Source organism: Acinonyx jubatus, chromosome B3, assembly GCF_027475565.1.
Source record: "Acinonyx jubatus isolate Ajub_Pintada_27869175 chromosome B3, VMU_Ajub_asm_v1.0, whole genome shotgun sequence".
NCBI classification, from domain to species: domain Eukaryota; kingdom Metazoa; phylum Chordata; class Mammalia; order Carnivora; family Felidae; genus Acinonyx; species Acinonyx jubatus.
The window spans coordinates 68,015,976-68,030,724 of NC_069386.1; the positions used below are offsets into that span (position 1 = coordinate 68,015,976).

General features: G+C 40.5%; 1 protein-coding gene across 1 annotated transcript in view; it reads right to left on the minus strand.

Annotated features, from left to right (window-relative positions):
* The window catches only part of AVEN (apoptosis and caspase activation inhibitor), a 195,663-nt gene that overhangs the window by 2,192 nt on the left and 178,722 nt on the right, over positions 1-14,749 (minus strand). Inside the window, exons 4-5 of the mRNA XM_053225089.1 lie at positions 4,102-4,172; positions 2,197-2,292 (exon numbers count right to left, since the gene is read on the minus strand). Coding sequence (XP_053081064.1) covers positions 2,197-2,292; positions 4,102-4,172 — 167 coding nt within the window. The remainder of the gene's footprint in view (positions 1-2,196; positions 2,293-4,101; positions 4,173-14,749) is intronic.

Consider the following 14,749-nt stretch of genomic DNA (forward strand, 5'->3'; position numbering starts at 1 on the left):
AGGGAGGGGTGGCTTCTGGGGTGCTGGCAATATCCTGATTCTTGCTCTGGATGCAGATTCCATGGTTATACATACTTATGCGTGCACTTTTCTGTAATGACTTAACAAAAGTTAACTCTTCAGGGGACTGTAATGTGGAGTGAAGACTGAGAAGCTCTGTTCTGGTGGGGAGGCGGGGAGGCATGGGGTGACCAGCATGGCAGCAGGGTGGGTAGATGGAGAATGAGGTTCAACTACTGTTGGAAGACCTGTCCCTGCATTTAAGCATTCTGAGCAGATCCAGCTTGCTAATGACCCCTCAGGGCTTTCAGAGCAGTATGGCTTGACACATAAATATTCATCCATCATTCTCAGTGTGCAAGATAAAGCTGGGATGTGGTCTTTCATTATAATCCTGGAGTCGTTGAATTTGTTCTGGACTGGGTGTCTGGTGTTGCTTTTTTAACTCCCCCAGTAATTCAAATGTGCAAACACAGTTTGCTCTACATCACTGGGTGGGGTGGGGGTGAGATTTAAAACTAGGACCCGGGTTTTCAAAGTTCCTGTGATTGTTTTATACCTTTCTTCTAAGGCCTGCCACTGATACGACATCCTCACTTTCAAATGCTCACAGCGCTTCCTGTTTCTCCCTAAGTCCTGAGGCCCCATCACCTTCATCTCAGTGCTACCCTGATGTGTAGTGCTAACAACCATTTCTCATTCTGGGGGACCCAACGATGCATGGCGGGACTTGGAACATCTCTGGACACCCAGCAGAGACAGCGGTGGTTTCCCAATCCGTAAGAAAACCCCAAACACTTCTAAAGCTCTATGGCGATTCCCCCTTAGAGGCAAATGCCGTCCTCTCTACTTCTCTGCCCTGCCCTTAACTGTCCTCCAGCCCTGAATTCAACCCGCGTGGGTAACCAATTTGTGCATCTGCTCCAGCGTAGCATCACATTCAGGTGCAGAATGAAGCTGATCATTTTAGTTGCCGGGATTCTATTTACAATTAGGACTGCTCAGGGTTTCGCTTTTTAAATAATTCAGTGGAGCCACAATTAACATTTTCAAGTTCCTGTAGTCTCGTCCACTGGGCCTCCTCGTCTCAGTTCATTATTCAACTGCTGTCTTACGCTGGTGTCTCCTACATTTATGTTTTGAGCCCTTAATTCTGCACCATCAATTTCTCTATCCAACTACTGTTTGCACTTTGCTATCTCAGAGGCACAAACCCGTAATGTCCCAACCTTGCCTTTCCTGATGCTGCCCCACCGCCTAGGTGCCCAAGATGGAAAGCCTAGAACAATTCTTCGCTTGCTCTCCATTTCTAGTACTTGACCAAGTCCTGCCAGTTTTACCCACAGGTGCTCAAAAGTAAAGTCAAGCTCTCTGTCACCTCCACCATCATCACCCTAGCCCCAGCAACACGATCACACAGGGATCCCACGGGACCCGTGCAGCGGCCTCCTGTTTTGCTTCCCCTCCTCCACTCTCCTCCGCCACGTGCCTGCACGCACACATTTACCAGACACTTCTGCCTATTCCCCTAGTCTACTCTCTACTATCCTGCACCCAGAATGGCCCTTGCTATTATCGTTATGAGCAGTATTGCCAAGGTAGATCCGGTTGGGTCACTCTTCTTTAAATTCCAACTCAGACGTTGTTCTACTTTGGATCTCAGCTAATCGGACACTCCTGCAGGAAAGGCATTCTTAAGCACACCAAAGTAGATCGGGTTCGTTATTATGTATGCTCACAGCACACTAGGCTTCTCCTTCGTAGGACTTAACACAATTGGGTCACTTGATTGATACTCCAATTTCCCAACAGATTAAGCTCCAAAGAGCAGGAACCATGTCTGTCTGATCACCCCTTAGTGCTAACAAAGAGTCTGGCATATAGGTTTGTGAGTAAAATACCAGCTAGACTTTATCTTTTTGCATTTCATTCAGTTCCATTACCTTTGATCCTTCAAAATGTTTCAAATGTAAAATGTAAAAAAAAAAAAAGAAAGAAACAAAAGAAAAGAAAAAAACTCTAAAAATTACTTCATTCTCCCTTAAAACTTTTCAAAATGCTACCTTGATACAAAACCCTCAGATTTACGAAAGGAAAAGCTCACTGTGAGACATTCTGCAGAGGGATATTTTTCACTCGTTTTTTCTTCTGCTGCCCTAACCCACACTGGCTGGAAGATGCTATCAGCGTTTTTACCTGGACCAATTCAGCAGCGACATTGAGTCGGAGCGAGAGAGGCAGTTCTTGAAGGGCGCGAACCAATGACTCACAGTCCACATAAAATGCCGAATTCTATCAACAAACAAAAAATTACATATATATCAGGTGATGATTACAAATGACCTTTTAGAAAAAGGCAGAAGATGATAGAAATAAACCATCATTATAACCCCAAGTTATATCCTATTATTAGTTCCATTTTACAGATGAGAACACAAGAGAAGGAAACAAGTCAGCCCAAGTCCTAGAACTAAGATACACCCACCTTCAGGCATGTCTCTCCAAGGTCTGTGCTCTTACCCACATGCTAAACTTCCCCCGAGAAGAAAATGAAGATCAAACTGCTGGTACTAACTGGCCCAGGACAACCCCTGAAGCCCCCTCCTCTGGGAACACTGCACCCCAATGACATCCTGACTCTCAGCACGGCCGGTCTTTCAGCTCTCCTCCCTTGACAGGACCCCCCAGAATCACACTCCTCTGCCGAGACGCAGCAAACGATCTCTTTCCCCGGGTGCTACTCTCCATCCCTGCCAGCCCAAAGTGGTCCCCACAGTATTATCTTCATTCACTGATGACCCCACTTATTTTATGTCACGCTTTTTCATTCATTACAAAAATATTTGCTGATCATCTACTTTAGGTCAGCCACCGTGCTACGGGCAATGCACGAGCATGGTCTCTGTCTGGTTCATCTTTGAACAGGCTGCATCTAATAAAATATCTAGTAAAGAGCAAGTTCTCAGTGTTCTGATGAATGAAGAACTTTAGGATTATTTGAAACCCTCGGGATAACTGAAACCTTCTCTGGGAGTCAACACCGCCCAAAAGGAGTTGAAATGTGAGAGGTTATCTGTTTGCAATTTGTCCTAGAATGCTAAACTGCACCTCAGGCATCTGCCCACACAGACTCAAGCAGACAATATTTTTAATTCCCTACTTTCTCCATGGGGTAATACATGCCCTATGTAAAGTGACAGGCAGTCACTTTGTAAGTAACACCCCCCGCCGCACAGTGTGGTAAATCAATGCTCATCCCAAACAAGTAGACATCACACCAGTCCAGGGGTAAAATGAACCACTTACAGTGTGCATGTGTGCGGAGCTAATAGCAGAATGGGGAGGAGGGTGCCCGACCCTTGGGCTTCAGGTCTGCTATTCAGCCACCTGCCTGAAGCTGTGGACAGATTGTCTAATCATTGTATCAGACAGTATGCCCTAGCCATGGAGTCAGAGAGCCCATGACAAGCCACTACTCATTCTCTGCGCTTTGTAAAAGGGTAAGAACACCTGTCATCTCTCATATGGAAACAATCAGTCAAATCCCACTTGGAAAAGAATCGAAACTCCTTGGGATGGAAGTATGGCACGAACACAAAGCGAATGAAGTGGTTGGCCTTTCTGGATTCGCTGAAAGGCTTCTGTGATATTTGTCCTTATTTTTATAGCTTTATTCTTCTAATTACAGATAAAGAGTTATCTAAAGCTATAAACTTGAGGATTTTTTTTCACCTGATACCAAAAGCAGTATGAGGGGGAAAAAATTACTTTTCAACTCCAAGGAGAAGTTTCACAGAAAGGGAAAGAAGAGAGGCCCAACGGCAGAGCAATCCACACAAAAATCATGACTATAAACTCACTACCTTGCAGCCCAGTCTATGTGAGGAATTCACACAGATGGCCAGATGTAAAGGTGAACTCTAGCTTCAAAGACCTGTATAATTTAAGCTTCCCAGACATTTTCTGAACGGTTTCTGTAACGGAGACTAAACTGTACATGAATGACTTTTGTACACGGAGACTCTATCTCAACAATAATGTAAGGATGTTAGCCTCCAGCCTTGAGCAGAGCCAACCCGCATTCGAGACAAACCATCTTACCTGTTTTGGACACGACGCTTCAGCATCCCACTCCTTCTCCTCGACAAAGCGGAACTGAGAGAATGAGTCCCCTAGAGATAGAAGAAAAAAAAAAACCCACAATTTTATGCAAAAGCCAAAGGAAAAGGCTCAGTTCTCTATATCTCCCCTCTGGCATAAAATTGCCACTTCTGAAGAGCTAACTGTCCTGAATTCGGCGACATCATTCAGTCGAAGTTCTTGGCTTCCACATCCTTACACAGCAATCTGTGCCCTTGAAAATATTGTGGGCGCCATCATTCACCGTTTCACCCAATTCTCAGTAAGCCACCATCTCCATGCTACTCGAGAGGCAACAAAATAGTTCAGGCCTGCAGACATGGCCATCTACTCGTATTTAGCACATTTTCATCTCATCTGCTTAATGTATGCAAGGAAACAGATTTATGATTTGGGGAGCAGGTGCAGCTGAAAAGGCAGAAGAAGCGAATTGAAGGAAAGAAGTTGTAGACTTACCCACGATATGACAGACTTTTACTATCTCTCTCAGGTGAGGTGACCGTCCTCAACCATCACTCTAAAACTCACCTGGTTAGAATGTCAAATGCAAAGTAAAACTCAAAGAAGGTGCACAAAATTAGTTCATGTGAATCCTGGTGCACTGCTCTGAGCTCGTGGAATAAAGGAAAATGAACACGTAAGATCAACATAAACAAGCGTGAAAGATGATCCTGGACAGCAAGCTTTGACACAGGGCTTATTTTGTAAATGCATACTTATTTGGTTATCTGCATTAAGAACATCTAATTTACACATGAAGAATTCTTTCTCTCTCTAGCTTTCAGGATTCTCCAAAATGTGATCCTCCCTCAATAACCCATGTTTGCTTCCTATTTCTTCAGACTTTCTGCTCGAGTTGACTTCTTTTCACATTCCAAACATACTTCATATTCTATCCTAGGCTCTTTCTTTTTCAATCCTCCCCCCTTGTCTAGAAGACCCACACACTTCTACCCATTCATATCATATTTATACTCTTTTGTGATACCTCTCAGGTGACTTAACCATAGAATCCATTCTTCTAAATTAAAAGAGGAAAAAGAAAGTGAAGAATTCAAAATTAAAGAGACAAAGATAAAATTAGACCCTATACTACCCCCATCATTTCCAAAACACATGGGTCAGAAATATGAACATTTGGCAAGATCAAATTAAAAGCAAAAAGGACCAAGAACACCACTATTAGAAGGGGTAAAGTTAATACTCTTAGTCATCGGCAAATCAATTTGATCCCTCAAAAATTATGACAATAAAGGATCTGAATGATATAATAAGGTTTTTTATGTATATATAGATATGAGTATGTGCACATATATATTATGGTTGTATCTGTGTACTCTATAAATATCTGTGCGACATTAGTTTTTAAAAAGAGCTATAAAAAGGCCACCAAAAACCTCAATAAATCTGAAATGTAGCAGTATTTGCTAATGATAAACATTTATAGCACACATAAGCAAAGGGTTAATAAGAGCTTCTGCAAATCAACCAGAATAAACCACCTAGTAGAAAAAGAGGAAAAGGAGTGAAAATAAGAAATACCATTTGCTAATATATATAAATATATATATATTATATATATAATTATATATATAATATATATAAATATATATATATTATATATATAATTATATATATACACATATATGAATAAATTAAAAATCTATCTGGTAGATTTTTAAAACTTGACCAAATATCTGAATGCCATATTCAGTGTTATTTTTGGCATTCCTGAGCTTCTATATTATAAATAATGTTATATAATATATAATAATGCTATATAATAATGCTATTATAAATAATGCTATAATCATTATAAATGATGCTATGACTGCATAGAATAATATATAACCAGCGCAAGGTAACAGTAATACAAACAAGGCATGCTACACTGTCTAATATTTGAATATTCACTTTCAAATACAGGTAAGATTCCAACAGTGGCTAAATAGCTTGATGTAAACCAATCCTCTTACTGAGAACAGCTTAGGAACACTAGGCCAAAAAGAGCCACTTAGCACACAAGTGACAAAGGTCTCAGAAAGAAGAGAAGCTAAGGAGATAAGCCTGACATTTAGAACTGCTTTTCCCTTTGAGGCATTTATTCATTCCCACAGGTGGTCCTGAGAAACTGAAGAACTGAGCATAAAGTAACAACCAGGGAATGCAGAGAGCTTTTGCTAGTTTTAAGGTACAGGGCAGACAAAAATTGGAATTCAGGCTCCAAGGATGAGGAAGAATCTTGGAAAACCCAAGACATTCACATGGGAGCCCTGATGAGTACATCTTAGAAGTGGGAGTTGGGGGGCACCTGGGTGGCTCAGTTGGTTCAGTGTCCAGCTTTTTATTTTGACTCAGGTCACAGTTGTGAGATTGAACCCCATCAGGCTCTGTGCATGGAGCCTGCTTGGGATTCTCTCCCCTCCACCATTTGCATGCTTTCTCTCAAAAATAAATAAATAAACATTAAAAGGAAGAAGGAGGAGGGGGAGGAGGAGGGGGAGGAAGAGAAGGAGGAGGAGAAGGAGGAGGAGAAAGAGGAGGAGAAGGAGAAGGAGAAGGAAGGGGAGGGGGAGGGGGGGAGAGGGAGGGGGAGAGGGAGGGGGAGAGGGAGGGGGAGAGGGAGGGGGAGGAGGAGGAGGAGGAGGAGGAGGGGGAGGAGGAGGAGGAGGAGGAGGAGGAGAAGGAGAAGGAGGAGGAGGAGAAGGAGGAGAAGGAGAAGGAGGAGGAGTAATGGTGGGGATGAAGTAGGAATAAGCCAGACCTCCCACAGTCTAAGGCAAAGCTATAAATCATCTCAGTCTCTGATTCTGCCCATAAGAAGCAAAAGTAAATCCTTTTTGGAAGAAAATGACATTATCAATAGCCTAAAATTATCTCTACTATTTTTCATAACCAGTGTCCAGAGTTCATTAAAAACCATCAAGCATATCAGGAGAGGAGACCAAGGTAACAAAAAACTAAGGTGACGGGGGGAGGGGGGGATAAAACCCTAAAAAGATCCACAGAGGTTAAGATATTTGACTTATCAGACATGGATTTTATAATTGAGCAATGTAAACATTTTAAGAATAGGAACATCTACAAAATCACAATGACATCCACCAAATCATCATGATTCATATAAAATGTACACATAAAAAATACAAAGAAGAAAATGCTTGAGGAAAATGAGATGCTGAAAACACAATTTGCTTACAGTAATCAAACTTCAAAAACACATTTTTAAAATTATAGGGGCGCCTGGGTGGCGCAGTCGGTTAAGCGTCCGACTTCAGCCAGGTCATGATCTTGCGGTCCGTGCCCTGCGTCGGGCTCTGGGCTGATGGCTCAGAGCCTGGAGCCTGTTTCCGATTCTGTGTCTCCCTCTCTCTCTGCCCCTCACCCATTCATGCTCTGTCTCTCTCTGTCCCAAAAAATAAATAAATGTTGAAAAAAAAATTAAAATTATAATAAATCACAGAGAGGCCAACATTGAAAAATAAGCTTGTTCAAATGCCTACGAAAGAATGCCAACCCCTCTGATCCTGTCACTGAAGATGAAAGAGTATCCAGACTTGTGGAAATCATGAATCTTAGCATTTCAAGAGTGCTTCTGGAAAAGGTGTTACCGAAATTCTTCTTCCTCAATTATACTGCAACATGCACAAAAACAATGGTGATAGTACCAAATGTGCTACTCCTCTACCCTGTGCATCAGACATTTGGACATGTAGACCTACTTTAAATAAAACAGCAGTTGAGCGTCTGACTCTACGTTTCAGCTCAGGCCACGATCTCACGATTTGTGGGACCAAGCCCCATGTCCAGCTCTTCGCTAGGTATGGAGCCTGCTTCAGATTGATATTCTCTCTCTCTCTCTCTCTCTCTCTCTCTCTCCCCCTCCTCTACCTCCCCCCCCCCAACCCTGGCCCCTCGGCCCCTCCCCTGCTCACACTCTCTCAAACAAACAGCACAGTTCCTTAACAATCTATTCAATCCTGCTCCTGCTTTACTCTCTTGTTGGAAGAGTTCCTGGTCTCTCACACTCACATGGTGAGTCCAGATGGAGAAGTATAGAGTAGAAACCAATGAACAGTGACAGCTAACTGTGGTTGACAATGAACAAACATGGGTGTCTTAAGAGCTGCAAGCGTTCAAAGTTTCGGTCACACTGTATGTTCAGATGGTAATTAAGGCACAGTGTAATGGACAGAACTAGAAAGCATAAAAGGAGTGCTGTACTTTCTTTCTTTCTTCTTCTTCTTCTTCTTCTTCTTCTTCTTCTTCTTCTTCTTCCTTCTTCTTCTTCCTTCTCTTCTTCTTCCTTCTCTTCTTCTTCTTCCTCTTCCTCTTCTTCCTCTTCTTCCTCTTCTTCTTCTTCCTCTTCCTCTTCCTCCTCCTCCCCTTCCCCTTCTTCTTCTTCTTCTTCTTCTTCTTCTTCTTCTTCTTCAGCCAAAGATGGAGGAAGAGCCGGTACCTGTTACACAGGCTGCTTGAGCAACAAAAATCCCCTAATATTCTACTTTGATAAGAATGCCAAAATCACAGGCCTGCTAAATCCAATGATAGCTTATTACGAACATGATTTATTCACTAGAATTTGCTAAATAAGGCAGGGGGCATATTTAAACGAAACTGATATACTTTGAGAATTCACATTTTTCTAACATATAAGAAGTCTCATATCATTCTATTGCAGAAATCACGGGGAAGCTGGTGTATATGCAAGGAAAGCCAAGATACAGATACACGTGATATTGAAACAATTCTGTTACATCTTGAAAGTCAACCACATTAATTTACTGCCACAATTTTAGAGCCAAAGTTAATGACAGATTTTTTTCAAATAACTAATTGTATGAGGCAACAAAAATATTAAAAAGTTGGATATATGTGTTGGCAGCAATCTTACGTGTATGCTCCTAAAAACATCGAGAGAGTATGTTTCTGGCAGTGCACAATGCTTCAATTTCTGAGATTCCTTCCATTAAACTCATGATCGTCACACAAATCTCCAAGGCCAGTGGTTAATGAGGTTGTAAGTCTTTAACTAGTCTATTGCCTAGTTATTATTGGAGAGGACAAGGTTAGTTGCCGAGGGGCAACATTAGTATCAGCGGTACTATACTCTGTGTAGTATATTATAGTGACTGCAGGAATAATCCAACGCCAGGTATTGGGGAAAAAGGAGAATATATATTGTCAAAATTAAATCTGACTACTATAAACTTTTATTAAAAAATTTCAAGTTCTGTTAAGTTTTCAGATTTTTTTTTTTTTGTATTCCAGACATCCATTCTATGACAGTGATATTTAGCTTTAGTTTCATCTAAATATGACGTACCACTTGACCATTTGGCCAAAACATGATTTTGGTGTGCCTCCAATATTCAGTTAGTGACACTGTACGAGGCATTTGAAAAATAAGGTAGCTTATGTAACGTACAGCATGATGACTATGGTTAATCCTACTGTATTGCGTAATTGAAAGTTACTGAGAGTAGATCTTAAAAGTTCTCATCACAAGAAAAGAAAATTTTAACTATGTAACAGATGTTAAGTAGATTTGTGGGTATCATTTTACAATACATGCAAATGTTGAATCATTATGGTATACAACTTAAAGCTAACATAGTATTACATGTCAATCACACCTCAATTAAAAAAAGAAGGTAACTATATGTACTGACGTGCAAAGATATTATTTCAACTGCTACCTGAAAAAAATCAAGTTTTAGTACAGCATAAATAAGATATATATGCATGCAATATGCATATGCACACATGCTATATACACATGTGTATATATCACAAAAATACTAATATATGCATAGAAATAAGCCAAGATAATTATATACCTATTTTAAGAGTGATTCTCTCTCAGAGGATGGGGTTGAAGGAGACTTTCCTTTCTGCATAATACATTTTCCAGTTGAATTTTCCTTTGTAAACAACAAGCACATGTTACTTTTGGAACCTAGCCACTAGCCACAAAGAAGGAAATCTAAAAAAAAAAAAAAAAAAAAAAAAAGCTAAAATTTCTTGAGGGTGAAGACCTTCTCAGAACGCATTTAAGACAAAATATGCATAGATCTCATAGGCTGGGACCACGGAACCATAGGTGTCATTCATTATAACCCTCCCTTTGTAGAAGAATAGAGAAACCTTAGGTCTAGACAGGCTCAGTGGTCTAACCAAAGCCAGATGGTCAGTTAATGGCTGAACACCAACACCTCTTGAGTCCTACCATTTGTTATTACACCTATAATTAATAAAATTATTTCCACTAGGCTTCTTGGCTGTCTGAGTTTCCTAGAACAAAAACAGGTAACAAATATTTATGACATTTGATATACTAACATTAGACAAGCTGACATGTTGGAAGATATGAAAATTCAAACTCAAAAGTAAATAATTCTTCACTTTAGGAAAGGGATTACTTCAGGGGTTCCTTTAAATAACCACAATACGACTTTTAAAAATAAAAGAGTTTCACAGAACTCTGGTAATGGTAGTATTCTGCTAATGATAGCATTGGAGAAATAAAGGTGATGAGCAAGTCCGTCACTGTATTTACAATACCCAGGATTCTCACTCTGCCTTCCTTCCCAAATTGGTCTAACACAAGTGTTAGAATCAGTAACAAAGCGGACACTACACTTGTTAGAATTCCACAGTACCATATTAATATGCTTTCAAAAAGCTTACCATCTAGTCATAGATAACACAGCTTTGGATTATAAGCTTACCCTTTCAGCCCCACCAGCAAAAAAATTGAAAGCACTTAATACAACCATGAAGCTCTCCAGAGGAAGTTCAGGTGGGATAACAAGGAACGACCTTTATGTGGGCAATAAGAACCCACTAAGATTCCCAGTTCCAACAATATACATCAGGTGTACATGAAGAGTGAGCGCAAAAGACAGAAGATGTGCCCAAGCCTGGTAATACCTACTAATTCAGTAGTGGCAGCCAATTCCCATAACTGACATCTGTCCTATGTATTTGGAGCTCTTTCTCATAAAACTGGCCCAAGTGGCCGAGTTGCAGTGCATCCTTTCAGAAACCAAGTCTAGAAAGCAAGAGGAATATATCACTAGTTCTGAATGAATACTTAGTTTTAAGCTCCATTTTCCTGGCTCTTATCGTGATCACATTTGCCATACAGCCCTGAGAATATGCCCTTGACCAGGACATAGGTCTCTGGGAACTCACAAATGAACTCCATAGGCTGACAAGTTCACAATCTTCATAGAAAGAGAGTAAGTCCAAATAGTCATCACGATGGCTGTTATAGGAAAATGAAATATACCCTTTTTCTCTCTCTGAATTTCTCTATTCTCATCTATGAGATATTTGGGAAGTCAAGGTGGATCCTAAATCCACAGGCTGACACAGATCACACCAGAGATGACCCACAGTTTAGCTTAAAGGACATAAAAAAATCTTTGCCACCCAATGTCTAGCTTCCATGGATGAGCTTTTCTAGATGTAGATGTCAAACACTTTGATATTTACCCAAAACAAAGCAACAGCTAACTCTTTGTGAGAAATATTATACAAGCCACTACAGTGATTAATAAAAAAGTTAGGCTGAGCCAAAATAACAGGAGAGGTAAGAAAAATCTCTCCTCCTGCTCAACAGTGACCTATAATTAGGTTTCTCACCAGATGTGGGGCCCCAAAAGCCCCTGAGCATCAAATATCCACATTGAGCACTACATAGTAAGATGTGCCTATCTTTCCAATGCCCCTAAAATGTGGCTTTCCCATCTGCATGGATTATGTTGAAGGAAAAGCCAAATACACTCAAGTACACTAAGAGGGTTCTAGGCTTTATGAGAGAAGGATGATGCTGACATTCTGGAATTTAGAATCTAGCTGTTTTCCACAAAATAGTTGGTGAATATTCTGTATTAACCCTGTACCATTGTAGACAATCTCGTAAAATCTCTCAGATCAATTCTTTTTTATTTTTAAGTTTGTTTGTTTGTTTGTTTGTTTGTTTAGAGAGTGTGGGAATGGGGACAGGCAGAGAGAGAGGGAGAGAATTCCAAGCAGGCTCCACACTGTCAGCACAGAGCCTGATGCAGGTCTAGAATCCACGAACCATGAGATCATGACCTGAGCTGAAATCAAGAGTTGGATGCTCAACTGACTAAGCCACCTAGGCGCCTCAAGATCAATTATTTTCTGAAACAAGGCCAACATCAAACCCTGGCACAGAATTCCCAAGACGGAAGCAAATGATTAGACAAGGCAGAATAAATAAGAGAAATGAAGGACCAATCCTCAGACAAACAATGGAATGTTAAGATGTTACAATAACCTGTAGTAAAATAGTGCGTCCCTTAGGATTAGGCCTGGCTATGTGTAATGAAGACCTACGAATTTATGGCTTAAACAAGGTAAGAAGTTATATCTCTATCAACCAAATGAAGTTAACACTTAGGCAGTCAAATGCTGGCATGGTGGCCCAGGTTCCTTCCAGTTCATTGCTCTGCCATTCCTATGAAGACTCTTCTCGCCATGATTTAAGATGATTACCAGGTCTCCGCTATCCCATTAAAATTCCAGACAGCAAGATCCAAGAAGACTTGAAGAAAAACGGGCAAAAGGCATGCACCATCTGTCAGTTATGTTTTCCCAGAAACCACTACAGAACATTTCCACTTATTTCTCTTTTGGCAGTAGCATATTGTTTTATTAAGCTACAAGGAATGTGGGATAATTGATTTCTTCCCAGGTGGCTGTTGGCCCAGATGAGAATCAGGGGTTTGAAGAGAAAGAGAATGAGTATGGGATGGGGAAGCAAGCACAGTTGACTTTGAATAACACAGTTTTGAACTGCACATGTTCATTTATATGATTTTTTTCAATAAATACAATACTGTAAATATTTTCTCATGACTTTCTTGACATGTTCTTTTCTCTAGCTTACTGTACTGTAAGTATATATGATATATAATATATATAACATATAGAATATGTATTAATCAATGGTTTACATAATCAGTAAGGCTTCAGTCAACAGTAGCCAGTAGTCGTTAAATTGGGGAGGGGAGTCAAATGTTATACATGGACCTTTAGCTGCACGGGGGGTTGGCACCCAAACCCTGTGATGGTCAAGGGTCAATTGTACCCTCTCTGACAAATTATCAGAAGGTCCTACTCAAGGGGTAGTTAGTAAGGGTCAATTTCTAGGGTAGTGATTGTGCTCACTGAAGTGTGAGTTGTCTCTATTTCAGTGAAATGCTTGTAACATCCAAACTTCTCAAACTGTAGTTAAAATTAACTTTAGAGAATACATGCCTTTCAGCTTTTTTCTCCAATTCTGGTCTGAGGTAAGTGTAGGATAAATTTCTAGTTTCCGGCATAATGTAAGAATTTTACCGAAATAGTTTACTACCTTTCTCAGGGGAAATGGGCATATGTGAAGTTAACAACTTTAGGAGTAACAATTCATTTATTTAGTAACTTCTTCAACTTCAAGAGTAACAATTCACTTACTTAGTAACTCTTTCATTCTTTCATACAATTTTCAGCACAACTATGTGCCAAACACTATTGGGTGTTAATAATATAAATATATAAGACACACTCCCTGCTCTCCTGGCTCTCAGATCTGGAGTTGAACAAGTCAAGAAGGGTATACACAAAACACACACACACACACACACACACACACACACACACACACACACAAGGAGGGTTAAATTCCTTCCCTAAACCTTTAGAAGGGTTTGCGCTGTCCCTTTCTTGTTTGATGCCTATATACACATAATGATATGCTTATGGTGTTGATTTACTTAACATACTCAGCCCAGGGATGCCTGAGTGGTTCAGTCGGTCAAGCATCCAACTCTTGCTTTCGGCTCAAGCCATGATCTCACAGTTCACGAGTTCAGGCCCCACGTCAGGCTCAGTGCTAACAGGGTAGAGCCTGATTGGGATTCTCTCTCTTTCCCTTTTTCTGCCCCTCCTATGCTTTGTCAAAATAAATAAACTTAAGGGGAAAAAAGATTAAGTCCACTTATTTGTACTTTATTTATAGCCTTTCTGACACCCAAAAGTTGGCGAAAACCATCATACAAATAATCAAAGATTCCATGACTAATACCTCAAGTAGACTGCCCTCTAATGCCATCAGTAATCTTATAGTGATACACAATTCACTTCCGGAGAGAGATGAGAAACAAGAACGAGGCCAACGCCAAACTGTCATTACCTGGAAAATAGCCTGACACCTGTAGAATGATGCTTAGGTACACACACACACACACACACACACACACACACACACACACACACACTTCAGTGCAGTAATACAGAAAAAAGCACAATCCCACTAGTACTACAGTACTCTCCAAAGCTCACTTTGAAACTCAGCAATGTGGTCTCCTAGCAGAGTCAAACCTTGCCTGAATTCCGTGGCCTATCATCCGTGGCTCCTTATTGTTTTATTTTCCTGTCTCTATACTGAGTACTTTTTTGAAAATCAATCTACCCTTACTATTACTTATGTCTCTCAAACATGGTTATTTTCTACCTTAATCTGCCCAAGTTTTCTTCTTGCAATGAAGAGTTCTCCATCAAGGTTAATGTCAAATAATCAAAAGCACCAAAG